Source organism: Vanellus vanellus, assembly GCF_965231255.1.
Source record: "Vanellus vanellus genome assembly, chromosome: Z".
Taxonomy (NCBI): domain Eukaryota; kingdom Metazoa; phylum Chordata; class Aves; order Charadriiformes; family Charadriidae; genus Vanellus; species Vanellus vanellus.
The window spans coordinates 693,595-720,703 of NC_138908.1; the positions used below are offsets into that span (position 1 = coordinate 693,595).

A 27,109-nucleotide genomic window follows, 5' to 3' on the forward strand; every position below is an offset into this window, starting at 1 on the left:
TGCCGATTTTTCCCACGGCTGTGGGAGTCGAGTGAGCGGCTGCGTGGTTGTTGCTGGCTGAGGCCAAACCATGACACTGCCCAAGCAGCTGAGACCCCCTTCACCACGGTTCAGAAACACTCTTGAGTTCTGCCATTGAGGGTGAAAAGCTCTGTCACAATGTTGTAGAAAATACTGTTTCCTTTCGCTCGCTGTATCCCTTTATATACCGGGCATCTTGTACCTCTTAACTCACTACAGGCAACAGGAATTGTGAGTAGCGGTGCATCATGCGTGCAACATTTCCGGTATTTCAGGTATTGCTGACTGCTGCTTGCTTTAAAGTAAAGTGTTTTCAGAGCTGAACAGGCAATTTAACAAAACATAAAACTTGTTTACATGATTCTAGATAAAGTACTTGTGTCCTTTTGCACATCCATTTCTTCTGCTGGAGTGAGCAGTAATTTGCATTGCTGTTTTCTGCTTTTACTGCTTCATCTTCAGTTTGGGGACAATTAATTAGTATTCTAGAATACCACAGCCCCCTTCTTGCTCCACGCCCCCCTCTTTTTTTTTAATTGAGGCAGCATCAATCAGCCAGTGTGTATGCAGATGCAGTGCAGCCCTCACTACAGAACAATGGCAGCATCGCTGACAGGTATGTTGATGTGTCATTTATCTCGACACAATAAATTTCATCGACAGAGCTGTATGAGCTGACACTAATAAACACCTCGGCTTTTGTGTGCTGTGGCGGAAGCGTCCTCGCAAACCAGAAGCATGCGAGACTGCGTCTGCACAGTCCGAGAGAGTCTGAACCTGGGCAGGGTTCACACCACTAAAACACAGTCTTTCTCCTGTTGCCTGGGAATGATGGGTCAGTCATTTATATATCGTACATTTCAACAAAAATTCTAACTGCAATTAATCTTTTAGCTGCTTCCCCACACAACGGGAGTCCACAAGTTAAATTTGGTCCTAGTAAACAGTGATAGTGCTTTGAAAATCAAAGGAAAGGGGGAAGAAACCGTAGCTGGATCTTGATCATATTGTGAGGGTCTTCATGAAGCATCGCTGACAAGCATTTTACGGGGTTTTTTTGAACACATTGTATTCAGTTTTAATATGCCAATGCTTCTTTAATTAGTTCTAGGGTTTCTTTTGTCTTTCAACAGCAATTCAGGTAATAGCAGTAATAAACGAAAAGTTACAAACATCAAAATGCATTTTTAAAAACTTTATTAGTGTGACACAGATTCTCAGTATAGACTGCAAAGTACAGTCAAAAGTCTAAATATCCCCAACTTAAATCTCCGGGCTGTCTCTGTCTGCAGCGCTACACACTAGAGTCAGCTTTCGGAATCAGTACGAGTGTCAGTATGCCCTTCCTCTGCGAGCTAACGCTGAAGCAATACATGCGTAAGGATGTGCAAAAAGATGTTCTGCAAGTGATGAAGACAGAGGAAAACACGTGGCGGCACGTGGCACACCTCACTCGCAACAGCCCTCTCTGCAGCAGACTTAGGAGAGGCGCCTGCTCTTGCCTGTTCTCTTGCAGAGCAGGTGAACATGACATTGTTCCTTGCAGCATTAACTTCTGCCCTCTTTCTGCACTTCCTTCTGGAGTGCAAGGAACAGAAGCAAGGACTAGAAACAGTGCAAAATTAATTTAAATAAGTCCACCTGTTGACCTGAACTTCTCTATGACCTCTGCTAAAGGCTCATGCACCTTCTTTATTTCCTCTTCTGTGACGGTAACGGTGTCATTGTTACACCAGGATTTGTCTTTGTTCAGTCCAGGAGACTCCTGAAATTATGAGATAACAGTACAGATACAATTGGAAATTAAAAAAAAAAAAAAAACAACTAAACTCCTAATCTGGTGTGGTTTTGTTGTTTTAACTACAGCTAAGGCAGCATCTAAAATACCTGTTTGATTACCAGATGCGCTTGATGAAGCGGTTAATCCCCAGTTTCTCATTCTTTAGCTACCTGCAGCTTACCTATGGTTTCCTACCAGGAACTGGCTTGAGGAAAGAGCGCAGAGTCAGGCTGAGGTGGGCTGAGGATAACTAAAGCTCATGACATTCCAGAATACTTAATGCATTCACTGCAATGTTAAAAATGCTAGCATATACAAATTCTTCTGAGATTTACAGGCACTATGTGGAGATTATGTGCAAAGGTCTGCAGATTTATTTTTTTTGGCATTGCTATTCATTTAGGAAATATATTTCTTGCAAATATAAAGCTTTCTTTCCCTCTGAAAACTGAAGAAAATTACAAAAAAGTCAAAGTATATGAGTACAATAAAATGAACGGCTAAGGGAAAAAGAAAACCAACCCAAACCACCTTAGTCTACTACTGGGAAGAAAGAAAATATGAAAAAAGTCCAGCAAGTATATCACTGTACAAAAACCACCGGGAATAACCACATGGTTCTTGCAGCAGTTTTTGTTCTTCAGCACTAATTATCCACCAACAGGAAGAAGACGTTTTACATGATGCACCAAGATCCTGAGGGGCAAGAAAAAGAAAAAAAAAAGTTAGAGTGCTTACCTTCTTTAACTCGGGGAAAATATTCACAAAATGAATCTGGGAAGAATTGCCAGAAATCTAAGTCTCTAGCGACAGAAAGAAACCCAGGAAGACTAAATATCAAGAGATTAGGTATTGTCAGAAGTGATACTGCAGTGAGGGTAGCAGTGCACTGCAGATACGCTGCGACGATGCATCTCTGTTTTGCCCATATGAAGTCGGTTGCCAAATCTTCACACGGGATCTCGCTGCCTGTCATCACTCAGCCTCAGGGGAGCCAGGGCCACCGCCGCTGTCAGGGCAGAGCCTCCTCTGCGGTGCTGCCAAACACCGGAACTTGGACTCTCCTGGCTGGCGCATGGCTGGACGGAGCCCGGCGCTGGACGTGCCTTCGCCTCTCTCATCCACACCCCGGCCTGAAGCACGTGTACCCAGCACCACAGTGATGTGAATACCTCCATGAACTAATGATGATGATGATGAAGGACTCCAATTACTTACACCTACGTTAAACGTGTGCTCAAGCTAAGTACAAAGAAGTACGGGGTGGCAGCGGCACACACGCACAGAGGGAGGCTGCGCTTGTCCCAGGACAGCGGAGAGCAGAGCACTGACACCCGCCACAGCTGCCAGCTGAGCTCTGGGGCTCTGTATGTCCCGGGCGCTGTTCCAACATCAGCCCGGTGCACAAATACTGACATAAGCTCTCTGTCCTAAGGATACAGCCAACTGGTTGATACATGCTTGGTGTTCATTCCTCTGTAAAACGGTCTTACCAGGGAAGCAGTGTGTGTCATGCCTGGGGATTGTTAGTTACGTGAACCTAAAGGAATTCAGCTACATGACGCAACTCTGTGTGAACTGTACGAAGTAAGGCCTTTTCTGCCTAGGAACACGGAAGATCAAGGTCATTCCAAGTGTCTCTTACTGTGTCTCGGTTCAGTTAAAAGACTGTCAACAAAACCTAGCTTAAATAACGCTAGCGCGAGTTGTCTTTGTGGTGGATCAGAGAATAGAGAGGAAGAAATCTCACCCAATGATGTTAACGTTTAGCTTGTTTTCTGCTTCTCAGATTTGCTGCTGGAGGACTGTCCCTTTGCCTAAAGAGCAAGAGAAGCATGAGATGGTAAGAAATTGTGAACTAAGCTAAAATCTGAAATAAACCAGTAGCAGACAGTCATCAAAACTCATGGTTCAGACGTAAATATGGCCTGCGCTTCAAATACAGGAAGTTTAGCAGCAGTATTTCTAAATTCTGTAGTGTATATACATTTTCATTTTTCCACCATCACGTACTTTGTTTCAGACACAGAGGGCTGTGGATGACCCCTTCATATCCTATTTCTCAACATCCTTATTACCCATGCTAGCGACCCAGTCACAACTCAGAACACTGAAAACCACACCCTTCTGAGGAGGAGTTAAAGACACCCACCCCTCATTTTGACAGTGAAAATTCTAAGTGTTGGGAGATACTAGTTGTTTAGCTTAAATAAGCAAGTGTTAATGAGAATAAGTTACTTAGGGTTGTACTATGGTGTGATTATTCTGTTTGCTTAGCTTTACTGAGCATGAATAGCTGCTTTGCTGAAGCCTTTAGGCCAACAACAGAGTTATTTTTCTTAGTAATCTTCCTAGCAGCTGGTACAGTGCTGTGTTCAGTTTTTCTGTATAAGAAAACCGTTGGTAACACAGTGATGTTCTGGTGGTGTTTCTCCCTAAGTCTGGGACTTTTCAGTTCCCCACGTTCTCCCAACGAGCTCAGGTGCACCAGAAGTGTAAACCAGAAGATCAGGAGGTGAAAACCCTTGGCAGAAACTGCGAATCAACAAGACCAGAGCAGCCAACAGCCGCCTTGCCTGGGCACAGAAAAAGAATCCAAGAAGGTGCTGTAAGACCCCAGACCAAAAATCACCATTGGACTAAAAGACGCATCAACAGCGCATGAGGGGCGAGCGTACAGATCGCAAGGGTCTAATTGCCCGGGGATTTCTTTGTTCAATGTCCTGCCCTGGAAGCACCCAGCTCGGGCTGACCTCACTGCTGCACCTGTCAATTAAATTACTTATTTTTATAAAATCTGATGCCTGAGACTCTGCTGCGGGAAACCCAGGGTCGAGCCTGAAGGAGGAGGGAGCGCGCCTGAGAGTGTGTGCGTGTGTGTGTGAGTGGGAAGGGGCACCCTTTGTCGGCTCATGGGGGTCGCACGGACCCCGATCTGGCAGTCACAGACTCAGGTGGTGCATGTGTGACTCCCCAGATGGGGTGTGAGTGCTCCGGCAGAGCCTTCTCCTTCAACAGTGAGACAGTTTTGTTGTTACAAAAAAAAGGCATGCGTGGCAATTTCATAATAAAGAAAAATCACATCACTTGAAATGTGAAACATAAAGAGCAGATGTTACATCTGATTCCGACACCTACCTGTGCGTACCCTGTGAGAGAACAATGTGCTGGGAAAGGTTTCACCATTACCTAAATCCATTGTCTGTATTTCTGGATGACAAAAGCCAAGCAACCTTTTTTATTATTTTTTTTTAATATAGAAACAACTGCCTTCCTTTTCTTACCAGATTCATTCTACCTAGTTATGTTTTAACATATGTAGGTCTTCATTAATTTTTTTTAAATTAATTATAATAGTAACTTAAGAAATGGATGTGTGGTTGAAGGAGTACATCCTAATCACTTTTAGAATGCCGTTACTTAAAATTGTCAAGGAAGGAGAGGAGTGATGGGGATCCTGAGGCAGCTACAGGCAGGTGCAGTGACTCAGACCAGCAAATACAGGAATGAGAAGCCTGCGGAGCACGCACTGAGCCCTCTGTAGACGATCACACTCTCTCCGAAAGAAATACATTTTAGCCCCCGATATTGAAAATTTCCCTTGAAACAGACAGGTGCTTTTCTCCTATGTACATGCTTACAAAAATGGACCAAGTTCAACCTATTGATGGTAAAATTCTCCCCGAAGTAATATCAATGTAATATGAATACAAAATCCAGCTGCCCATCTTTCATGCTTATCATGTGTGGTAACCATGACTATCATTATTATAATATATATGTTTCTACCTTTTTAGGGTCTTTGGGTTTTCCTTTATCCTTTGGGGTTGGTTTAGTGGTGATGGTTTCCTTTCCACTTTTGTCCTACACTCCAAAGAAAAAAAAACAATTACAGTTACAAACAAAACAGAGAAACGATGCCTCCTACTTTGACATCTGCCATAACATTATTTTGAATGTGGCTGGTAAGGTGGGAGAGAAGTCAACGCAGGATACATGCACGTAATTACTGCCCTTAATCCACAGCAAGCAGGAATCTGGAGCCTTGTTTAATACTGGGGAGACTGGGGCACCAGAAGGCACACACAGCTGGTAAACATGGGCAGATTTTGTATTTACTACAAAGCAATAATGCTGCACCAGAAAATTTAGCCCCAAAGTTGACAACCAAATAAAACAGCACTTAAAACACCAACAGTTTGTCTTAAGCCATCTGAGGATTTGGTGTCAAGGTAAGCACGTGGGGAAGCACTGAAGCGGTCACAAGAGCTATTTGGAAACACAGTTGTTTTCTTCCAGGAATTACATCTAATTTGAACTTTAGTTTCAAAGCTGCTTCTTCTCTGCCCCCCAGGAGAGGAATAAACACAGCATAAAAGCACAGATAATCATTATCAACATTTTAAGTATGGACAAACTAATAATTTGCTCTTGGTAACAGCGTGCCTTGTAGTATGAGCTCTAGGAAGCTAATGCAGAATTTCACTCGGGAACCGGTTATGCTTCCACAGCTGTGTCTGCCCAAGGGATGTAATTTGTGACTGCTAACATCTGGTTTGGTCGCAGATGTAGTAAATTCAAGCTCTGTTTTTTCTTTCTCCTTGCAGGAAGCAGGCAGGTCACCACTGCAGGAAAAAGGCAGGGACGGGCTGGCAGGAGTCCGTGGCAGATGAGAGACAGCGGTATCTGTTTTACCCACCTGAGTACAGAAACTATTCACCATTCAAAAGAGCATTGACCATTCCCTCTGCCTGTGGGTGAGGGGCCACGTAATAGGATAGAACATGTCACATGCAGGATAAGAGAGCAAATAGGTAACAAGAGGGAGTTGCTGGTTCTTAACCAGTTTGAGCACTTGTAGAAAACAAACGCAGTCCAGGACTTTTGTGCCGATATTCCACCGGCCGCCCCAGATAGCCCTTGGGCTCCTCTGCCAAGGAAGCACATAAGGTGACTGCAGTGGCACACTGGATGTCTCGAAGTCATACAAGACCTCTCCCCATCTCCAAGCTCAAGGTAACAAACACCGGGTTAAGAGGAAGCAGAAAGCACATCTGACAGTGATTCTTCTAACACGTGGACCAAATCTCGGTCCCCTTCTTCACACTCTTTTCCAGCACAACCATCCTTTCTCAAACACCATCCTCATGCTGGTGACCTCCAGATTTATGCTGCTTCCACGGCTAGCTCATGTCATAGAGCCTCTCATGTGCAGCACTTTCCTGGGAAAAGTCTGACAGCTGTTTTGTCGGCTGTGTTTAAGATGACAACATGACAAAGAAATGCTCCATTTCTCATTACGAGACCTCTCCAGTCGATTCCTCCTTCATTTTTCTTGTCATCTCTACTATTTTGCCTAACCCATCCCTGCAAAACCCTCTTGAACTGTTTCTCAGTTCCAGCCTACAACTATTCCTAGGCAGTGCATGCAATCATTGAAGAAAGATTTCTCTGTTTCTCTACATTTTTTGGACCCTCTAATCTGTACAAAAACTGTCACCACAATTCTCTGCTGAACTTACTTGTCCAAGCCTGTCTTACCTCTCTAAAAGACCCCAAATTCCACAAACCTTCCTTCTTCCAGATGTTTAGTACACAGCAAGATGCATCAAACTTCCATTACAGTTATAAGACAATCACTACATCTGGACAGCACCTTCCAAAGCGGCTAGCTCTACACCGCAGCTACTGCAAAGAAAAGTGAGGCACTTTCACAGAGTAGTGAAAAACTGCTTATTTTACAAGTTATTAGCAGGAAATGTCCTACCTTTGAGTGTTGTGGTGCAGCAGGAGCCTTTGCACAAGTATCAAAGTCACCTGATAGGGCATCAATAGCTGCAGAGTCATCAGCAGGCTTCTGCAATAATTTTAATTATGTAGTCACACAATATGCAATACTTCCCACAGCTAAAATAATGTTTCAGGAAGCCATGTCTACTTTAATTATCCCTTTCTTAAAAAAATAAAACCAAACATGCCTCTACACATATGTTAGAACAGAAATGCCTATTTGAGCTTTCCAAGATCAAGCACTGGCTGACTGGAAGGTCCCAAAGAGTGGTGCTCAATGGATTTAAATCCAGCTGGCGGCCGGTCACAAGTGGTGTGCCTCAGGGCTCAGTGTTGGGACCATTTCTGTTTAACGTCTTTATTGATGATCTCAATAAGGACATAGGGTGTATCATCAGCAAGTTTGCAGATGACACCACGTTAAGCAGGAGTGTTGATTCCCAGGAGGATAGGGAAGCTCTACAGAGAGACTTAGATTGGATCATTGGGCCAACATCAATGGTATGAGTTTCAACAAGGGCAAGTGCCAGGTCCTGCACTTGGGCCACAATAACCCCGTGCAGCGCTACAGGGCTGGGGAGGTGTGGCTGGAAAGCTGCCTGGCAGGAAGAGACCTGGGGGTTCTAATTGACAAGCGGCTGAATATGAGCCAGCAGTCTGCCCAGGTGGCCAAGGAAGCCAACGGCATCCTGGCTTGTATTAGAAATAGCGTGGCCAGCAGAAGTAGGGAGGTGACTGTGCCCCTGTACTCAGCACTGGTGAGGCCACACCTCGAGTATTGTGTCCAGTTTTGGACACCTCAATACAAGAGAGATATGGAGGTGTTGGAGCGAGTGCAGAGGAGGGCAACGAAGCTGGTGAAGGGCCTAGCAGACAAATCATATGAAGAGCGGCTGAAGGAGCTGGGACTGTTTAGTTTGAGGAGGAGGAGGCTGAGGGGAGACCTCATCACTGTCTACAACTATTTGAAAGGACACTGTAGAGAGGTTGGTGCTGGTCTCTTCTCACAGGTAATTAATGACAGAACAAGAGGGAATGGCTTCAAGCTCCACCAGGGTAGGTTTAGACTGAACATCAGGAAAGAATTTTTCACAGAAAGAGTGGTCGGACATTGGAATAGACTGCCCAGGGAGGTGGTTGAGTCACCAGCCCTGAATGTGTTTAAGAGACGCTTAGATGTGGTGTTGGGGGATATGGTGTAGGGGAGAACTTTGTAGAGTAGGGTAGATGGTTGGACTCGATGATCCCAAGGGTCTCTTCCAACCTAGACAGTTCTATGATTCTAAGATACACAATTCCTTTGAATACTGGACCTGAACATTCACAGGGTAGTTGTACATAAAAATTGTATTTATTATGAAGAGTAACTCTTCACAAAAGTTTTACTGTCCACACTGTTACAATTATAGAGTCATAGAATGGTTTAAGTTGGAAGGGACCTTAAAGATCATCTAGTTCCAACCCCCTGCCATGAATCACAACTTGAGCCTGCAATGACACTACTTCGAAAAAAAGATCAATCAGGGCACACAGCATGAAACAAACACAGAACAAAAATATCATAAATGTTACCTTTGGTTCTTTGTGTTTCACATCATCCTTTGCTGTTGGCTTCACTGGTTTACCCTTGGGAGGAAGAAAGATTACATCCTCGTTTTGAACTGGTCAGATTAGTTTTAAGATACAAGTATGTCATTGGGAGTTTACAGATTACCAAGAAAGCCGAACCATTCTGAATGGATTTCTTTATTCCTCATGCTACGTATGCAAAGTCAGTTCATGATGTATTTTCAAGCTCTGTTACTTTGACTACACCTGCGATATCATCTTTCTACCCCTGTAGTCTAATGGAAAAACAGTTTCCTGATCCAGAGAAGATCAAATCACTGTCAGAGCCATCACTTGCTCCAGTGAATGGCAGTTTCACAGGGCTTTAGTATTCCACCAAGGTAACGCTTGTATATACACTTTGTCCCCAAACTTGGAACAAAACTGCTTGGAATAAACAAGCGTTATTACTCACAGTTTGCAAGTATCTCCTGTTTAAAAGGAGACTATAAAGAGGAGCTGTTTCAAGGGAGACACCCTATTTTTTCACCTCGTTTTCTGGAGCACCTGAAACACCGAGTCAGTGTAACTCGAATCTACACCGATAAATCTTCAGGACGTTGGTTGCTACTGGGTGGTTCAAAGTGATTTATTTGTTCAGATTGCCAAATTTAAAAAAAAACAAAACAAACTTACTTTTGTTTGTTCGATTGTTTTTTAATTAAATACTTAGAGCTACCCTAAGTATAGGATATTTACATGTTTAACCCTAAGATGTAAATGTAGTACACACACTTACTCACTTACTCAGCTTCCCTGTTCTCCCCATAATTCCAAAGACGAAAGACTGACTCATATGCACAAATTTCTGACGTTGCCATAAGACAGCTAAATAAAAACTGACAGAGCTTTTCCTTACCTGCTCACCTGACTCCAGAAGTTTTAGATAGTCAGGTGGGATAGTATCGTCTCTTTCTCCCAGTTTGTCTCTGTGTTCAGATTTAGCTTTTTCCTGAAAGCATTAATTTTTTTAACTTTAATATTTATGCTAGAAACATTAGCAAACAGTAAGTCAGAGTGCTCATCAAACCTAGGACTGCTGCCTTTTTAGAATTTAATATTTCAAAACTACCAGAAAAAAAACACATGTATCTATTTCACTAGGAAGTGTGTTTTGTGCCTGTAAGTTCTAAATTTACTAGCTGTAAATGTACACATTTAATAAGTTAAACATATATATACACAGCAGCATCCCAACATTAAAACACAGTTTTGTCAACATTCAGTTCTGCTTTTCAACAGTATGACTAAAAAGAGTCACTCCATACTTCTGCATCAAATCTCATCCATGCACTGTATCTTTAAGACAAAACTGACGTTCTTGCAATATCTTACCCATGAATGCATCTGAGTACCTTTAGCAAGACCCAGGGCACTCATCCACCTCACACCCAAACCGATCAAGGGTGGCCAACACTGCTCAGCAGACTTCGGAGCCAGAGTCAGGTTCAATTCCAACACAACTGGAAGGCAGAGCACCACAAGCTCCCGAAAACTGCATCGAGGAGGGATACATTCCTTCCACTACGTTTATTTTTCAATTTATGCTGCTTTGATTTCTGGCAAACATACCAGAAACATGCCAAATACAACACCTGGTTTAGCTACAAGCAGGTTTTTAAGCATATTATTGAAGAATATCTTTGTATTTGTTAACACAGATACTTAAAGGAACTCTTCTTTCTTCTTGAACTTTTTTCAGAGTGAGCATTTTCCATGTCTTTGTAAAGAACAACACATGAAGAAAGCAGGGCTCCTACAGCTCCACTGAAGCACGGGAGCTCCGGAGATCTCACACGTGAAGAGTTCACTCCTCTGCTATGGCAAGGGACAACGCTACCCAGACTGGATGAACCTGTTCCTAAGGCAGCCAACAACCTCTGCACCGGAGCCTGGCCCGAGAGTGGAAATGTCTGTCTAGATTCCAGCCTGAATCTATTCATGGGCGGCCTACGGTGTTTTTTTTTCCCCAGTAATGCTCCTTACCTTAAGCATTTCAGTTTACAACTTACTATTACTACTACTATTATGCAGAACTGTGTCTGTTTTTCTTATTAGTAAAAAGGTCTTTACACAATTATATGCAGAAAGACTGAATGAAGGAAAAACAAGCAGAAACAAACAAGTAAAAATGGGACTGATCACATGAACGTGTCTGTTGATGAACCTGGTACCCGTGGGGTTATAAAAGTCAAAGTTTACCAAAAAGAAGGCCACAAAATTCATTTTAGAAAGAGGCCAGAGAAAACACCTGAAAAACAGTTAGAATAGTGACAATAAAAGGTACTGAAAGCAAACTATTGCAAGCTTCCTGTAATATGTCAACACTTACCTCCAGATGGCTAAAGTATATTAATCAATTCAGCATTTTTCACAAAAAACACAAGTAATCCAGCTGATTAAAGAGTGCATGCTTAGAAGCAAAAACATTTACATGAACTGGCTGAACATGAACATGTAGGATAAGCTAAGATTATGTTGTTTTTTTCTAGTAACCTTACTCCTACATCTGAAAATCACACGCCATGTACTTCTCTGAGTGTGTAAGAAGTAGTGCAGTATATCATTTAAAAAAAAAATGCAAGAAGTGAGATAAGTATCTCAGTTTTAGTTTGGTCTCCCCCCGCTCCCGCTCCCGCCAGCACAAGTTTCAGAATGTCTTTTGTTACCTTTACTTTATCCACAACTGGTTTGTTCTCATCAGGGTCAGGTTCCCTCTGTCCCAGGGAATCAGACAGGAGATCCAAGGCTTCATCCATCTCTTTTCCTCCCTAACAAAGTATAAACACGTTCGTGAACACAATTCAGCTGTAAAAGTAATTTAATTCATCAAGCTAATAGAAGTACTGACTAATGAACTGTCAACTTCAGTGAACAATGAATAATCAGCTCTCCCTCTGTAATTACAATGTAGGGCAACAGCTGGGGAAAAGAATTACAGAACATTTAGACCTACAGAAAACATAATTTCAAGAAGGGGTTACGGAATTCATTTTAATGGCTTCTTTTTTTGTTACACATAAGCCTAACTGACCTAATGAGAACAGCTCTATGAAGAAATCATTTTATGGTAATTGCCATTCATTTTGCAAAAATCATGATCACTGCAGATTAGCTGCTAAGGAAGTGTCAACCTGAATTAAAATTTATTAACATTTTATCTTCACAATACGCATGGACTTTGCTAATTCACACCAGTTTTATTCAAACACTGGTTACAAACAAAGCCCTTAAAACCAACCAAAACCCAGGTGGGAGGAGCTTTATATTTCCCGTTCAAATTAGTCTGGAAACACTAGAGGGAGCTCCCGCCGCACAGATCAAAACGGAGACAGGCGGCAGGAAACCACCCGATGCATGGAGTGGAAGTTCTGCTGGTATTAAAAGGTGGTCACGGCACTGCCTGTTCCTCCGTGAACCCTGAACTCCTCCTTTTATAGGCTTAACAGATGACTTTGCCACTATGGTAATGACTACACTATTATTATTCTACAGGTTCTCATTACCTAACCAAGAAAATAAATGGGTGGTTCAGTTAAAGGCCCAACCCTAAAAATGAACCCATTTGCACACAGGTAACTACCCCCATCGACCCGCAGGAACGAAACGCACACCTCCTCCGATGCCCCCACCACGCGCCCTCTTCCCAGCGCAGGTGGGGCGGTTTCAAAGGAAGGCTGACAGCGCGTGGAAGGAACTCTGGCAAAGCCGGCAGACCAGTCCTCGCGGTTAGCTGAACATGAAGCGCCCAGAAACTCACACTTTTTTCCCCAGAGGGAACATTTTCTTCCCCTCCGGTAGCCAGTATTAGCAATGTGTGATTTTAACTTTGCAACAGTCTGTATCAGTAAAACTGGCCGGACCATGCTCCCATCCCTCTCCATCAGTCACTTCTTACTTTGAGACAAGGATCGACAGACGAAGTTGCTTACTGAGGTAGAAGCTAGAGGAGCCGATGAGTGCACTGAAGAAACTGTAGCAGCAGAGATAACGTCCGAGGAATCTGCGGGCTTTTCACCCTCCTTGGTTTTCTGAAACAAGACACAGCATCATCACTAACACAGAGAACCAAGAGAAACACACATCAAATTCCACGCATCTAAAAGGTAATGCCCATACAGTTTATTTCTAGGAATTTATTTTTCTTAGAAGCTCTACTTATTTCAGATTTAACCCCCCATCCCTCCCTCCCCCCATCCCCGAGAAGCACTGGGTAACTGTTTTGCATCTCAGTTTGCAGTTTGTTCACGTTCCACCTTCCATCTCAACTACAGGGTTACACCCTGGCACAGCTGAAGTCAGAGGCAGCTTTAACTTCAGAGGAGACAGGATTTCACCAAGCCCTATATTCCCAAGCAACACTTAAAATTCTCAACTGTAAAGCATTACTTATGCAAGCAGCTGGTAAAAAGATATGATAACTAACTTACCTAGTTTTTTTCTTGTTATTAAAGTCCTGCTCTCCTATTAATTTATTGCAAAAATATTTTAAATTTTTAGTTATTGAATTTCATTTCAGAAAGTTTACATAAATCTTATGGGAATATCAAATATCAAGATTACTGAAACAATTTGAAAATAAAGCAAGATTTTCAGAAATCAAATAGAATCACCTTTCTTATAGTTGTTGTAGGTAATGGCGCAGATGGGGATGGAGAACAGGAAAATCCTTCTGTCAAACCCTCTAAAAGATCATTTTCACTCATAGGCTATCATTAAAAAGAAAAAAAAAGAGTTTTTTAAGCCTTTTTATCCATTAAAAAGTGAGCAAGTAACACAGTCTATCTCCATTTTTAAACTAAAGAATGGAAAACCTTACTGACATTTGACGAAGTAATTAATGAATGGAACGTTTATCTGAATATTCACTTTTTTTACCTGGGACTTTTCTTCAGGTTTAGGTAAGAGTGGTTTTCCATCTTTGTCCTACAAAAGAACAAGCCCCTTATATTAAACCAAGCAGTCCTTAAACGACTGCGCAATACAAGTACTTTGAGAGCATTCACTGAACAAGACAGGATTACACAAGAAAATGATCTAACTAGTCATCTCCAGCATCTACTGCTGTTACTCAAGGTGTCATTTAAAAAATCCAGGTCCCGCAACTTAGAAACATCTGAGTGCTGAAAAGTGATTCAGTGTGTGGGATTCTGAGCTTCCCTATCTCACCTTTCAACTTCCATGGAAACAGCAAAATTAACAATTAAAATCCCAAGTTCCAGATGGGTAACAATACCCCTGGATGCAGAGTCCAGAAAGGCTGTACCTTTTCACACTGGCAGCTGTGGCAGGTGTAGTGCAAGTCTGGGCTACACCTACACAACCCATTTATGTCAAAAGAGTTAGTTGTGTGGTGATGTTTGTAAAAATACCATCTTGAAGTGCTGGGGTTTTTTAACAGGTTTGACCAATAACATCTTGTTAAGTTCTAAAATACAAAACAGCTAATGAAAGACTGCAGTGCACTGATCTTGGCCAAAATTATTCACGTGTAGGTACTTGTGGCTAAGACACTTCTGTGCCTCTGTGGGCATCTAATGATATATGTCTTATATTCAGGAACCACAAACTGGAATTTTTATGTACTATAACATTAACATTTCAAAATGAAGTGGAGTTTCACTTTCATCCATATATTCTGAGGAATGAAAGGAAAGTAAGACTGAAACAGTGCATTAAATAAATTACTTTGGCTTCTGTTAATCTGTAATCTGGAGGGATTGTTTCTTCATCTTCACCCAGTTTTTTGTGTTCTTCCTGTTTGGTTTTCTCCTATGAAGGCAAAATAAAAACAATATGAATAAAACCAAATAAATACATCCCAGGAGAAACGCATATGAGAAGGCTTTCAAAGTCTTCAGTCTACTCATTCAAATTAGTCTTTCAATCCAACTACCAGATAAAATCTCATACAAATGACAAGAAAGCCTTTTCTCTTGAAAAAGCCATGATCTCTCTGCCTGTTCCTTCCTGTGTATATCAGAAGTAGCTCCCCCTATTTCAATGAAGATCAACAGCGTTAAGTAAGGAGACAAGCATGGACCAATAACAAAATAGCATTATACCTCTGAGTCTTATTTCTTGACTTTTTCTTGAAATCCACTCAGCAGCTATGGGCTGCAGGCAAAGAAAGGCTGAACAGAAAAATTGGTAGCCAATTTCTAAAAGGACTTCCCCTCCCCACAAGTTATATTGGAAGATGACAACTAAGAAAAGCCAACTTTGGGAAGTTCTGGTATGCTGGAACTCGTATCAAACAAAAGAGCTGTCCTCTCTATTTTTGGCACCAGTCAATACCACCTGGCCCACGGTTTGGGGTGGCAAATGAGGGCATTCAGGGTGTGACTACGAACAGCATTCCCTTAGACAGAATACACAAATTTCAGTGACTTACTTAAGGCTCCCTGTTAAATAACAAGATCAGTGGCAAATCCCAAAGTTTTATGTATCATTCATTCAGACAACTCATCATAGATTTGGTTCTTTTTGAAAAAGGATCATACTGTACGCTACCTCTGATGTGCATGTTAATTCAGCTCGGGTTCAGCAGTGACACTAAGCAAATGCAGTTTTCAGAAGCTGAGGGAACTACTGTACTGTAATAGGCACAATGATTAAGAAAATGTACTTACTGTGTTGAAATCCTACTAGTACTTTGTGTAGAACATGACTGGTTTCACTAGTGAATTTTGTTTTTTAAAAAATTGAAAATCTTATCTCTAAATTGTTTCTAGCCTAAGGAAATACAGTAACGCTGAAGATAATCACATGAACAGTCTATTTTTTGAGGTCTGGTTGTTTCTCTACCTTAACTTTGTCCACAGCAGGTTTCTTTTCATCTGGGTCAGGCTCCCTCTTTCCTAGGCTACTGGACAAGGCTTCCAGTGCTTCATCTGCCACATGACCAGCCTGTAAGGGTATTGATACAGTAAAATACAGTTATTAGTTTGGAGTTCAGCTGCAGCTGAAGAAACCTGTTCATATACTACCACCACCAGCCACACATTACTTTAGGGTTAAGTTTGAGAAGTAAACTAAAAAAACTGTGATGCTGCTCTCCCTAACTGTTTTAGCACACTTGGGATCTGCTAAGTTCAAGGCACAAGGAAACTCTGACAGAGGCTGCTCTGTAAAAGAGGCTTCTCCTTTCCAAAGACTTAATCACAGCTAAAATGTTCCACAGGGGGGTTGTTTGTTTTGTTTTTTTTTTTTAATAGAAGTGTATATATGCCAAGACGAGATGCAAGAATGTCGGCCATTTTTGTAATCTTTCGAAGTATTCAGTAGGACAATTATGACTTTTGGTACAATTTGTCTTTTCCTGCAGTATCTGCTAAGTTCACAAACAGCATCCCTTTTAGAGCATTAGGAGCTAGAGCAGACCGCAAGAACTGTCAGTTTGACTTCCTCTATTAAGAAGGTCACTGACCCTCCCTGTTCAGTTTCTACTTCACTTGATTTACTTGATTTTTTTTTTTGGAAAGCACTCAGCCTTTGTGGCTTACCTCTACGGAGGAAGAATATGTAATACCGAACCATGTGTCTTGACAATATGCTATAGCATTGCATACATGAAGCACTGAGTTTTCCTTTAGCTCCAGCTAAGAATACTCACCGAAGACACAGCTGATGGAGCCGAAGACTGCACAGTGCAAGCTGTTGCGCGTGGGACTGCTTCATCCATAGTAGTTTTTGCAGACACAGGAGCTGAAGGCTTCTGAAACAGAACGATTACACTGCATTTTACTGAATATGCTCAGAAACCCAAATGCACCTGTTAAGTGGACTTTTTTTTTTTTACATACAGTACAGAACAGGAAAGAGAAGTCTAAATGTAAAGGTAGAAGCCCCGCAGTTAAGGACTCAGTGCCAATACTGCATGTTCCATGGAAGGCAATGGGGGGAGGGAGGGAACAGAAACAGAAGAAAACATTTTTCTTGAAAGAACAGTAGCATTATCCTGTCTTAGCAAACGTATCAGTGTCAGTATCTTCAGAGAACTGGAAAGACATACTTTGGATGTGCTGCTGGGCTTCAATGGTTTGGATTGTGCTGCAGGCTGTGCAGGGCAGGCAAAGTCTTTTGAAAATTCATCAACGAGATCAGATTCACTCAAAGGCTGCAAAAAAGACATAAGTGCTATAGGTGACTCATTGCCTGGTTTTTATTTATTTTTTTCAAGAAGTATATTTCAACTACTCAGAAAGCAGAAAAACTTTTGTAGCCTACACTGAAATAACCTTTCACATTCACATGCAACAGAACAGCATGAATTTTGCAGTACCTAAAATTAAGAAAATCACTTTTCTGCATGAGTCAGCTGTTTTGTTATCAAAAGTCAATCTAATGTAGAGAATGTAATGTTCAATACTGTGTACAGGGTTACAGAAAAGGAAAACGCAACCTTTTAATTAGAAAAATAAGAATGCTAATATTTACTAGATAGTATTTAATATAACAGCATCATGTTGTTACAATACTTTAAGTATAAATTACATATAGGTAGTATAAAGCAGCACCACCAGAATAATTTCTCCTGTTTTAATTTTTTTTCTTTTTTTTTTCCAGCAAGAGGAGAGCAACCTCAGCGGCAGTGTCACCTGGAAGTTCTCTTAGCTTGTGCACTGACTGCTGACAGCCAGTGGTTTTCACTGCTCATATTTTAGGGAAAAGTGAATAAACCGCAGTTTTAGTTCTCTATTGTGTGATCTGTTACACTGTGTTGATACTATGTGATCTAGTACTATGTGATCTGCATATTTCTGTGATCTATTACTAATGCTCCTGGATCCTTCAAACTACTGTTTATACCTAAATGTTTAAATCTTTGCTAGGAGCGACAGCCACTCACTTGCTACATGGAACTTAATTGGTTAGGGCTCATTTGGTCAAATTCATAATATGTAAAATGACATTTCTGAAGAAGAGTCTCCTATTTTCCCTCCCACTTTCTTTCTTTTGTAGATCAGTGCCCCTAAGTCTTTATAAAATGTTTCATCACATAAGGCCTCACTTCTCATAACGACTGAATTCCTCTTTCAGCCGCTAAATCAAAAAAGCATTCAGGCAATAACAACTTTTTTCACAAAAGTAATGCCACTGCATGTGCCTAAGGGCATGCAGAACGGAGGCCCAAAGTAACAGAAGCCCTAGCTGAACTCATGAAGGAAGAAGAACTTTGCATTCACCAGGAATCGAGGAAGAACTGTAAGTGACTGAAGGTTTTTGAGCTATTGACATAACTTTTTTGTTTTTCTGGTTTTGGTTTCACAGATCTAAATTACAGAAAATGCCACAGGAATACTGGCGAACCCATCTTGCTAAAAATCACCTTCTTCAAATTATAGAGAGTGAAGTAGTGCTGAGAAAAATACTGTAACATATGACTTTGATACCCGTGTGATTCACTTACAGAACAACCATTCAATTATATTTTTGTCTCTGATTAATGGAGTGGAGGAGCGTAGGAATACTTCTACTAACCACTTTTTGCATAAGACCTCGTGATTCTGAGCTCATCTTCTGCTTTGGTTTTGTACTGGACTTTAGTCAAACTGTGAACCAACCTCCCTTAACTCATGCCACTTTCCTCTTCTGGAGCTTTTCTTTTTTATGTGTGCCACCTCGTTTGTGCTCCCTGTGAAGCAGGAAGGCTTGTCTCCTAACATCAGTGCCCAGTTCCCTCAGGGCATAGCCGCTCTCTTTCTCCTTATGACATCTTGGCCCGTGTTCCTTCTGTGCAGCTCTCACGCATCACCCACTCAAGACGATTGCATGTCTAAGACCTGATGTGCAAAGTTTGAGAGATGTAAAGTCTTTCATCACTGACTTTGTGTTCCCCCATATTTCAAGCTTGAATAATACGAATGACTTCACATTTCTGCTAAAAAGGCACAGTGTCATTCTTGCTCAGATTGGTCCCGACTTTCACACTTGTTTCAGAAGAATGGAGGTTTCCTGTACTTTTCCAGTTTTGGCAGCGCTCCTCAACTCACAGTACTTCCAAAGTGAAGCCCTCAGTTTCTTCTGTGTACAGTTCCTTTGCTTTTCCTGATTTTTCCTTTCTTCCTGTGTGTTTGTAACTTTCTGTAACATTTGTAACTTTCTCTTTCAAACTTTTCATTCTGTTTTGCACTTTCTAGGCCATGATGGATAGCTTTTGTGAAGTCCAAGTGGTTCTTTGTGATTAGGAAAATGTCCACAGCAGCTTTTTCCTTCTTTGCAGTTGTGTTCCTTTATATTTTATGACTAATGAGAGGAAACCCTCAAGAAAACAAAAGATTTTCCTGCCTCGCCCTTCAACAGCTCCAACAGACTCCTACAGAATACCTTACGCTAACTCCCCATACAGCTGTTCTGTGTGTCAGCAGTTATTTCTGTAACTCTCTCCTACCTTCATAATCTCTAAACCTTTTTCTTACTATGAGCTCTACATTCACAGCCAGTCAATTTCAATAAAACCAACATTCACTCGACACTTCAGCAGGTTTTGTGCAAGGAAGTAAACACACAAGCAGACCAAGAGACTTACATAATGGCACAGAGAGAAGTGATGACAGAGGGGGAGAAAACAGTGTATCTATTCACACTCCTACAATATTGTCAGTTTTCTAACCTTAGGTTTTTCTTCAGGCTTTGGCAGTATTAGTTTTCCATCTTTATCCTAAAAGTAAAGGAAGTATTATTGGCGTTTTTCCATTGTTATAAGAAGTGCCATACTCCATAATCATCAGCAAAATAATATAAAATAAATGACAAACACAAGATGAAATCAGTGACACAGCAACAGGAATTCCCCTTAACAGAGGAAATTCTTACATGGCCAGGTAAGAGGATAAAAAAAGCAAATGTGTTGTCAGCAGAATACAAATGGGCCATGAGACTGAAAAGTGCACAATATACAGCAGGAATTAACTCCACAGTAAAACAGCAGGAATTCAGCCAGTAGTAAAACAAGCTTTAAGTGCAAAAGACGAACTTTTGCACTTGAATAAATACGGGGTTAAATCCCAGGTCTGTTGTCAGGCAGTCTTGAAATCGCTACAAAGAAGGATAAAACTGCTCCTTTCAAAACAGAATGTTAACATTCAGTTCCAGCAAAGCCAGTTTATGTAGCAACCTTGTTAACGTAAGTTATACTAATAATCATTGCAAAAACTTTAAATTCTGAACTTTATGGAAAACACATCTCAGTTCTATTGCTGTTTTGCTTAACCTTGAACAAATCTCCATCACTTGAAGTGGCAAACTGAAAAAAATGGCTTAATTTTCATACAATTTTAAAACAGTGTTTTCGAGGTTACATTACAGAAGGATACCCACAAGGATACCCTTCACCTTTGGTGATGGATTTTTCAACACTGAGGTTTTAATATCAGAAACAAGTAACACCACTCTTGGAGAAGGAATGTATGACTGGGGAAGATTGGATCTTTGGTCAGAATGCCTGAAAAACCCTGTCATGCCAGCAAAGGAAGGGAAGGAAACTAGAGATACAGAAATCACCGACAGGAAAAAGCCATTGACTGAACACTACTACTGCTTGTTTTCCCCACATTCTTTCCCTGTCTGTGATGAAAGAAAGCATCAGAGGCAGTGCCCTACTTACAGAGCAAGAGACATACGAAAAACTCACCAACTCTGGTGTTAACCTGTATTCTGGAGGTATCGTATCATCACGTTCTCCAGCCTTTTTTTCTTTTTTCTCTTTAGCTTTTACCTTAAAAAGAAAGAACAACAAAAAAAAATCACTTAGGGAAATTAAAATTCAAAGTACGCTCAACTTCACTACCAAGATTCTTCAGCCTACTATTTGAAGAAGTACTAGCATTAGATAAAATTATTCCATATATCAAGATATTAAAATTCCTCAATTTATTCCAATCAAATTTCTGTGACAAAATTGTCATGGCTTAAGAATCAATATCCTATGTGAATATGGCTATGTTATTTTAAGTACTAAAAAACGTCAGACACTATTCAGAGTCGTCGCTTTGTGGCAGGTACTTTTAGAATTTTAGGGGTGTACAAAATCCTCATGTTTCCTTGGATTTCATCACTCTGACTATACAAGCTGTATTCTGTATCTTTTTTCATCACTGCTACTAAAACACAGCTTTTAATTCTCTGGACCTCCTTCATGAAGCAATGTATCCACTAAGTTATCTGAAGGTCCAGACTGAGTGAATCTGCAATACAACTTGCTCTTTTTTGTCAAAATTTAGCTCCAACATCTTCTGTCGGCAACAAATGATTTTCTGCTATTTCCCTGTCATTTGTTTGCTCTGAGCTGTAAGTGAAGACAGGGGAAAATAACTGATATTAGGGTTATCGGCAGAATTTGCAAAACTAAACTAAAAAGTCAAGACTTTAACAGGCAAACACAGGGCTACTGTTAAAATCTAACTGTTGGAGGAAAACAAAAGACTTAAAAGCCACAGCAATAGGCAAGACCCAAATTAGAAAGATAATAGGGTTCGATGGAAAGAGGAGTACATGCACCAAAACCCTAAAAAGTTAATTAAAAGTCAAACAGCAAACACATGCAAAACAAAAGCTTGCTATAAATTGTACCCAGTGCTTGGAGCAATAACCAGAGCAACTATAGCTAATACAAGGAAAGGTGTATGTACGCATGCTTGTATGGCCAAAGGAAACGCTCATCATTTTGCGGACCGTCTTACTATATTCTATTCTACCTGTATCTATTCAGGATTTCTTCATTTCTTACTTTTCTTAATCATGTAAGAATCAGACATTCCTTAGGCCTTTGATATGAAAGTCACGTTGTTATTATTTTACACAGTTGTACAGTGTCTAACAAAGAGAACTTGGGATTCCACAGGACAATCTGAAAGCTGCTGTAAAAAGGAGTAAGATTATACCTCTGACACCTCTACAACCGGGGTAGGATCTTCTTCAGGCTCAGGTCCGGGTCCACCAAGAGTATCAAGAAGAGCTTCCATTGCCTCATCTTTAATTTCCTGTATTTAAGAAAACAGACTTTACATCACATTGCAGGACATGGCAAATTATGTGGTAACGTTAGCACGGCCTAATCAAGACATATCTCCTCTAAAGGGGAGAGGAAAATTAAAAAACAAAAGAAAGCAAGAAAAAAAAAAAGCACAGTATCCTGTAACAGAATTGCCATATGCTTTGACATGGCACACCCAGAAGGTGTAGGGTCACACTTTTTCTCTACAGAAGAAAAAGGAAAGGTTTGTAAAACATGAGAAGACTACATCATATCCAAGTTCTAAATACACCTCACATAGCTAAGAAAACACATACATTTTCTATTCTATTGCCTCTAGTCAGGAAAAACAGTTATTCTGTAGGAGAATCCAAAAGGAAAATCATCTGACCCATTAAGGCCAGATCTCTAAGGTACAGCAGAATCTGAGCAGTGGCAATTCATATTATTCCTACACTTTCTATGATAAACAGGATTTACAACTGAATATTAGGATGATGAGCATCTTTGCAAGATCAGGCTCACACAATATGTGAATTTTAATTAGAAGTTAACTAGTCAAAAAATGACTATGTATACCTCTTTTGATTTTGGTTTCTTCTCCTCAGGAGGAACTGAGGACTTGACTGAACTTGACGCTTCTGCTCGCACAATTTCTCCTTCCTTACTCGGTTTCTATGACAGAGATGAAATTACAGGAAAATTTGCAAAAATAAAAAGAAGGGGGAAATTGTCAAGATGATTTTAAAGTGAAACATTAATATAATAATGGCAATATTGCACTGCAATAAAGGCATGCAATACCTCTGTCAGACTTGTCTTCTTTTCTTCGGCCGAAGCAGTACTACAGGTAAAGTCAGATGACAGGGCCTCTGCGAGCTCATCATCCGTCATTGGTTTCTGAGCAAGGAATTGCAAACTAGGTTATGATTATTAAAGTTCAAGTATCAATGCTGTCAAACTGGGTTTAAAATCTGAGTGTGCTCCATGCTTACTCACCCAATGACCTCATAAGCACATGGTGGTATCAAAGAAGGAAAGATCCTTCCCCTCACTGGTTGATTCATTTTTCAGATGCGCTTTTATTTTTATATGTTAAACTTATAAACAGTAAAACTGAGCTGGCTTAAAGAATTCTCTTGCTAAGTATAGAAATTCAAGTAATCTTTGCTAAAGATCTTGTATTACAAAGAGACCCTGCATGCGCAGCCACTGTTTCCTCCCTTTGTTATTACGCCCAGTATCTCTGTGAGCATTTATTTGACTTGTTTCAGCTTCAGTCAGTGTCCTGAAAATTCCTACTTTGTTATTAAAAACATCTGTGCCAAGTTCTGTCTCGTTTTATCAGTATCTATGTTGTCTGGCACCCCACAACCCGCTCCCACTTCCTGGGATTTCTGGAAGACAGGCAACATTTAGATTTTCCTAGGAGTCCAATGACAATTGGGTTATTTTCACCCTCCAATATAAAAAAAAAAAAAGTCTTACTTCATCTCGTTCATCTGCTTTTGGTGGGACTCCATCTTTGCCATCCCCTTTGCTCTAAAAAAAGAATTAATTTTGTAGTAAATGGGAAGCAAAACCACAGAATATGAAAGAAAACATGCATGAAGAACATCTTTTTTTAACTCACTAACCTTCAATAATTTAACGTACTCTGGAGGGAGACTACCTTCTCGTTTGCCCATTTCTTCCAAGTATCTTGAAGATATATCTTCCTATGAAAAGAATGCATACAGTAATGTTTTTGTACTATTATTTATTGAAATAAATTCACCTACAGTGAAATGTGTGGAAAGAAAATGTGAGGGTTGGACAGGTCAGAGGGCCAGTCCTAGACCTCAACTATATAGTGTCTTTCAGAAGCTCGTGTCGTGGACATGCACCTCGGGTAGCTTCAGCAGTGCATGTCATCTGCAAAACTGCATCTCCACTGCCAGATTCCTTCTGCATTAACATAAGCAATTTCAGTGTCTCAGACCACAGAATGCATTGCTGTACCTAGACTGAATTTTAAGTGTCTATTAATTCCAAAATTTTTATCACAGTTGAGTACTACATTGAGCCATTGAGCTTGTCATCTTAATCCTTCTTATGTTAATCTCCCATTCTAACTCAGAAAAGTACGCATTCTTCCCCAAATTCTCAATGTTTTACTCCTTCTCAGATAGAAGTGCAATCTCCCAAGTTGTTTACGCTCCCTTATACCTCCATCACTGCCTTTTGTAAATCCACTGGAGACCATGCTTGGAAATCAGTTCAAAAAGCAACAAACATCCTTTGTTGACAATTTACTGTCTTCTACTGCAATACATACATAACTGTATCATTTCTGTATTACTGAAAGCAACTCTAAAATGCAACTGTGCAAACTCTATTTTACCTCTTAGCATATCGAAGTGACAATTACTGGATCAATGCAGTACTAAGCAACTACAAAGTTATTTTAGACATGAATCTTCTCACAAATAAAAATAAAAAATGTAAAATACCATAACTTCTGGACCAGTGTAAACAGGACTAGTAGGCACATCTTCTTCAGGTCCCCCTAGGGTATCTATTAGGCTATCTAGCGCCGACTCATCCATACCAGGCTAAAAAATAAGCAGACCATTATAGAAGTTACCATGCTGTACAAAGGAGAAAAAAAGAAAACTCCTGGAAACCAAACCAAAAGCTTTCTTTCAGTAGGTCCTGCACTTGCCAAATTTTACAGTGAGAACTGTTCTCAAACCTGTTCCCCAAAATCAGTAACAAGATCATTTGTATTTATATACCAGCCGATATACATGCATACAATACAAACATAGCTGAAGATAGAGCAATTTTATGCTAGTTGTGGTAAAAGTGATTCTAAATAAGTCCTATTCGACAAAACACAACTGACACGCTACTAGTTTGTTACCTATTCTATCAGATAGTCTTTCACCATCATACATTACTACATAGCAATACTTCAGCAATTACCAATTTATTTTTTCTGAAACAGAAGTGTTTCAGAAAGAGAAACACTCTCTGAGACATTTTTACAAGGGACGAATTTGTCTGCGACTATGTCTACCAACCTCAGCACTTGACTTATCAGGTGCAGTAACCGCACTTGCACCGACTGCACCTGCACCAGCTGCCACGGACATCTTCTCAGACTTAGGCTAAAGAAATAAGAGAAAAATTAAGAGATGGCTTTATTATATGGCCCTATGTTAAAAATTCTGGAGACAGAACAAAGTAAAACAGAGATGTTCTGCTCAGGCATGCATACCTATTGTCCCTCTTGCATGAAAAAGATATGCTGGTTCTACCTACTGGCCGAGTGGTCTGGAAGTTGAGTAGCTACAGCTTGCAGGGTACTAAGCCCAGCCCGAAACATCCAACTCCGAGGCTGCGCGTACTTTTTTTGGACTCAGTAACTGGCTTACACACCTGCACAGCATCCAGGTGCTTGGGCAGAGCGAGCTACCATCTACCTGCGATACTACACAGACACCTACAGTGTGACTCTGCTGCGAGAAGCCAAGCATGCAATTTTAAGTACTTCACCTCTTTCTTTTACTTTGCCAGTAAAAGAAATCTGCAGTGCCTAAAGACTACGAGGCCCCTTCCAAGTCTCTTTCGAAAGCTTTCGCTTGCACCCGATAGTTCTCAACACATCATTAGCACCAGCAGCAAACACTGCTCAAATAGGCAGTGTGAAAACTGCTTCAGGGGGTTAGTGCAGGAGCAACACCAACACAAAATGCAGACTTCTGCATTACTGACATTCTCATTTCCTGCAAAAAAAGTGGGTTGTAGTAGAGCTGCAGGAGTCCTTCATGTTACTCTGGCGTAGTCACCCAGACACATGTATACCGAAAATATGATCCTGACTCTACTACATGCTTTTGCTCCAGCTTTTTCTACACTTGATCCCTTGAAATGACCCCTCCCCAACTTTTTCCCCAACCTTTCTCTTCCTAGTTTTTTTTCAGATTCTTGCAGTCAGGGCATACGGGCTGCCTTACTGAAAATGGATACCCTGCTGACCTGCTGCATTTGGAGCCAACACTGCTACTACAAACATGCCTGAAAGTCCACAGGTGAAGGAGCTCCATGGTGGCACTGCTCATACGAACAAAGCATTTGCTTGACTGACCAGACAGTCCCTTCTGTTCGCCCTCAGTAGTGAAGGGGCAAGGGAAGAGACTGACAAAGAACCAGTTACACCCACGTAGCTGCAAGGAATGTGCAAAAGGCGTACAGGAATGATGGGAGCCACACACACGTGACACATGGGAACAGACCTACAATTGTGACAATCTTAATGTCGCCTGCTTAGCTAACAGCGAGAGTGTACTGGACAACAAAAACTGATGTACAAAGAGGACAACAAAAGGTGGATGCACATGAGGATCACCAAAGGAGCAGCACAAACTACCAACACCATCTGGCTACACCGCTCTATCTGCAGCTGATGCTTACCCATTAATGCTGTCACAGGTTAGCTGGAGTGGCATATTCCGGGTGTTGCTTAAGTTAATTAGTGGGTAAAGAGTGAAGTTTCTAAGTCCCAGGACAAGGACTTGTCATACAAACCTTTAGACACAAGACAGCTTTTTAGCTTTTCCACACTGTGATTTTTGGAAGCCTAGTCTTGCCTTACAATATTCAGTATAAGAATCGATCTTGATGTGAATTTCTAACCCCTACAACAACATAAACAATAAAAACTGGATTGCTACTTCTACTATACCTTTGCTGTCCCTATGGAGGTTGCTGGTTGAGGCTGGTCAGTTGGAGTTGTAGTTACTCTTCCTGTATCATTTGGTTTAGAAGTTGTTGTCATAGAAGGTGAGGTTTGGCTTTTTGCCTGCGCAGAGATAAACTATTATAATTCAATAAGGAAATACTTATGGTCTGGTTTTGTTTGCTTTGTTTTTGGTTTTGTTTCGTTTTGT

At 40.9% G+C, this 27,109-nt stretch overlaps 1 protein-coding gene across 9 annotated transcripts in view; it reads right to left on the reverse strand.

Annotated features, from left to right (window-relative positions):
• Positions 1 to 1,201: 1,201 nt before the first annotated feature.
• CAST (calpastatin) overlaps positions 1,202 to 27,109 on the reverse strand; it is a 75,861-nt gene continuing 49,953 nt past the window's right edge. For 4 of the 9 annotated variants that reach the window (XM_082497118.1, XM_082497123.1, XM_082497117.1 and 1 more), the window contains 24 exons: positions 26,905 to 27,021; positions 25,241 to 25,327; positions 24,668 to 24,769; positions 23,813 to 23,893; positions 23,664 to 23,717; positions 22,980 to 23,075; positions 22,755 to 22,850; positions 22,084 to 22,182; positions 20,835 to 20,918; positions 19,815 to 19,862; positions 17,214 to 17,318; positions 16,815 to 16,916; positions 16,007 to 16,108; positions 14,888 to 14,971; positions 14,078 to 14,125; positions 13,813 to 13,908; positions 13,132 to 13,230; positions 11,869 to 11,970; positions 10,059 to 10,151; positions 9,164 to 9,217; positions 7,569 to 7,658; positions 5,591 to 5,670; positions 3,552 to 3,618; positions 1,202 to 2,497 (listed from right to left, as the gene is read on the reverse strand). In XM_082497118.1, the coding sequence (XP_082353244.1) occupies positions 3,561 to 3,618; positions 5,591 to 5,670; positions 7,569 to 7,658; positions 9,164 to 9,217; positions 10,059 to 10,151; positions 11,869 to 11,970; positions 13,132 to 13,230; positions 13,813 to 13,908; positions 14,078 to 14,125; positions 14,888 to 14,971; positions 16,007 to 16,108; positions 16,815 to 16,916; positions 17,214 to 17,318; positions 19,815 to 19,862; positions 20,835 to 20,918; positions 22,084 to 22,182; positions 22,755 to 22,850; positions 22,980 to 23,075; positions 23,664 to 23,717; positions 23,813 to 23,893; positions 24,668 to 24,769; positions 25,241 to 25,327; positions 26,905 to 27,021 (1,977 nt within the window). In that variant the 3' untranslated portion in view covers positions 1,202 to 2,497; positions 3,552 to 3,560. Of the gene's footprint in view, positions 2,498 to 3,551; positions 3,620 to 5,590; positions 5,671 to 7,568; positions 7,659 to 9,163; positions 9,218 to 10,058; positions 10,152 to 10,554; positions 10,663 to 11,868; positions 11,971 to 13,131; positions 13,231 to 13,812; positions 13,909 to 14,077; positions 14,126 to 14,887; positions 14,972 to 16,006; positions 16,109 to 16,814; positions 16,917 to 17,213; positions 17,319 to 19,814; positions 19,863 to 20,834; positions 20,919 to 22,083; positions 22,183 to 22,754; positions 22,851 to 22,979; positions 23,076 to 23,663; positions 23,718 to 23,812; positions 23,894 to 24,667; positions 24,770 to 25,240; positions 25,328 to 26,904; positions 27,022 to 27,109 lie in introns of those variants that run through there. The other 5 variants (XM_082497121.1, XM_082497120.1, XM_082497119.1 and 2 more) reach the window with 5 other exon arrangements.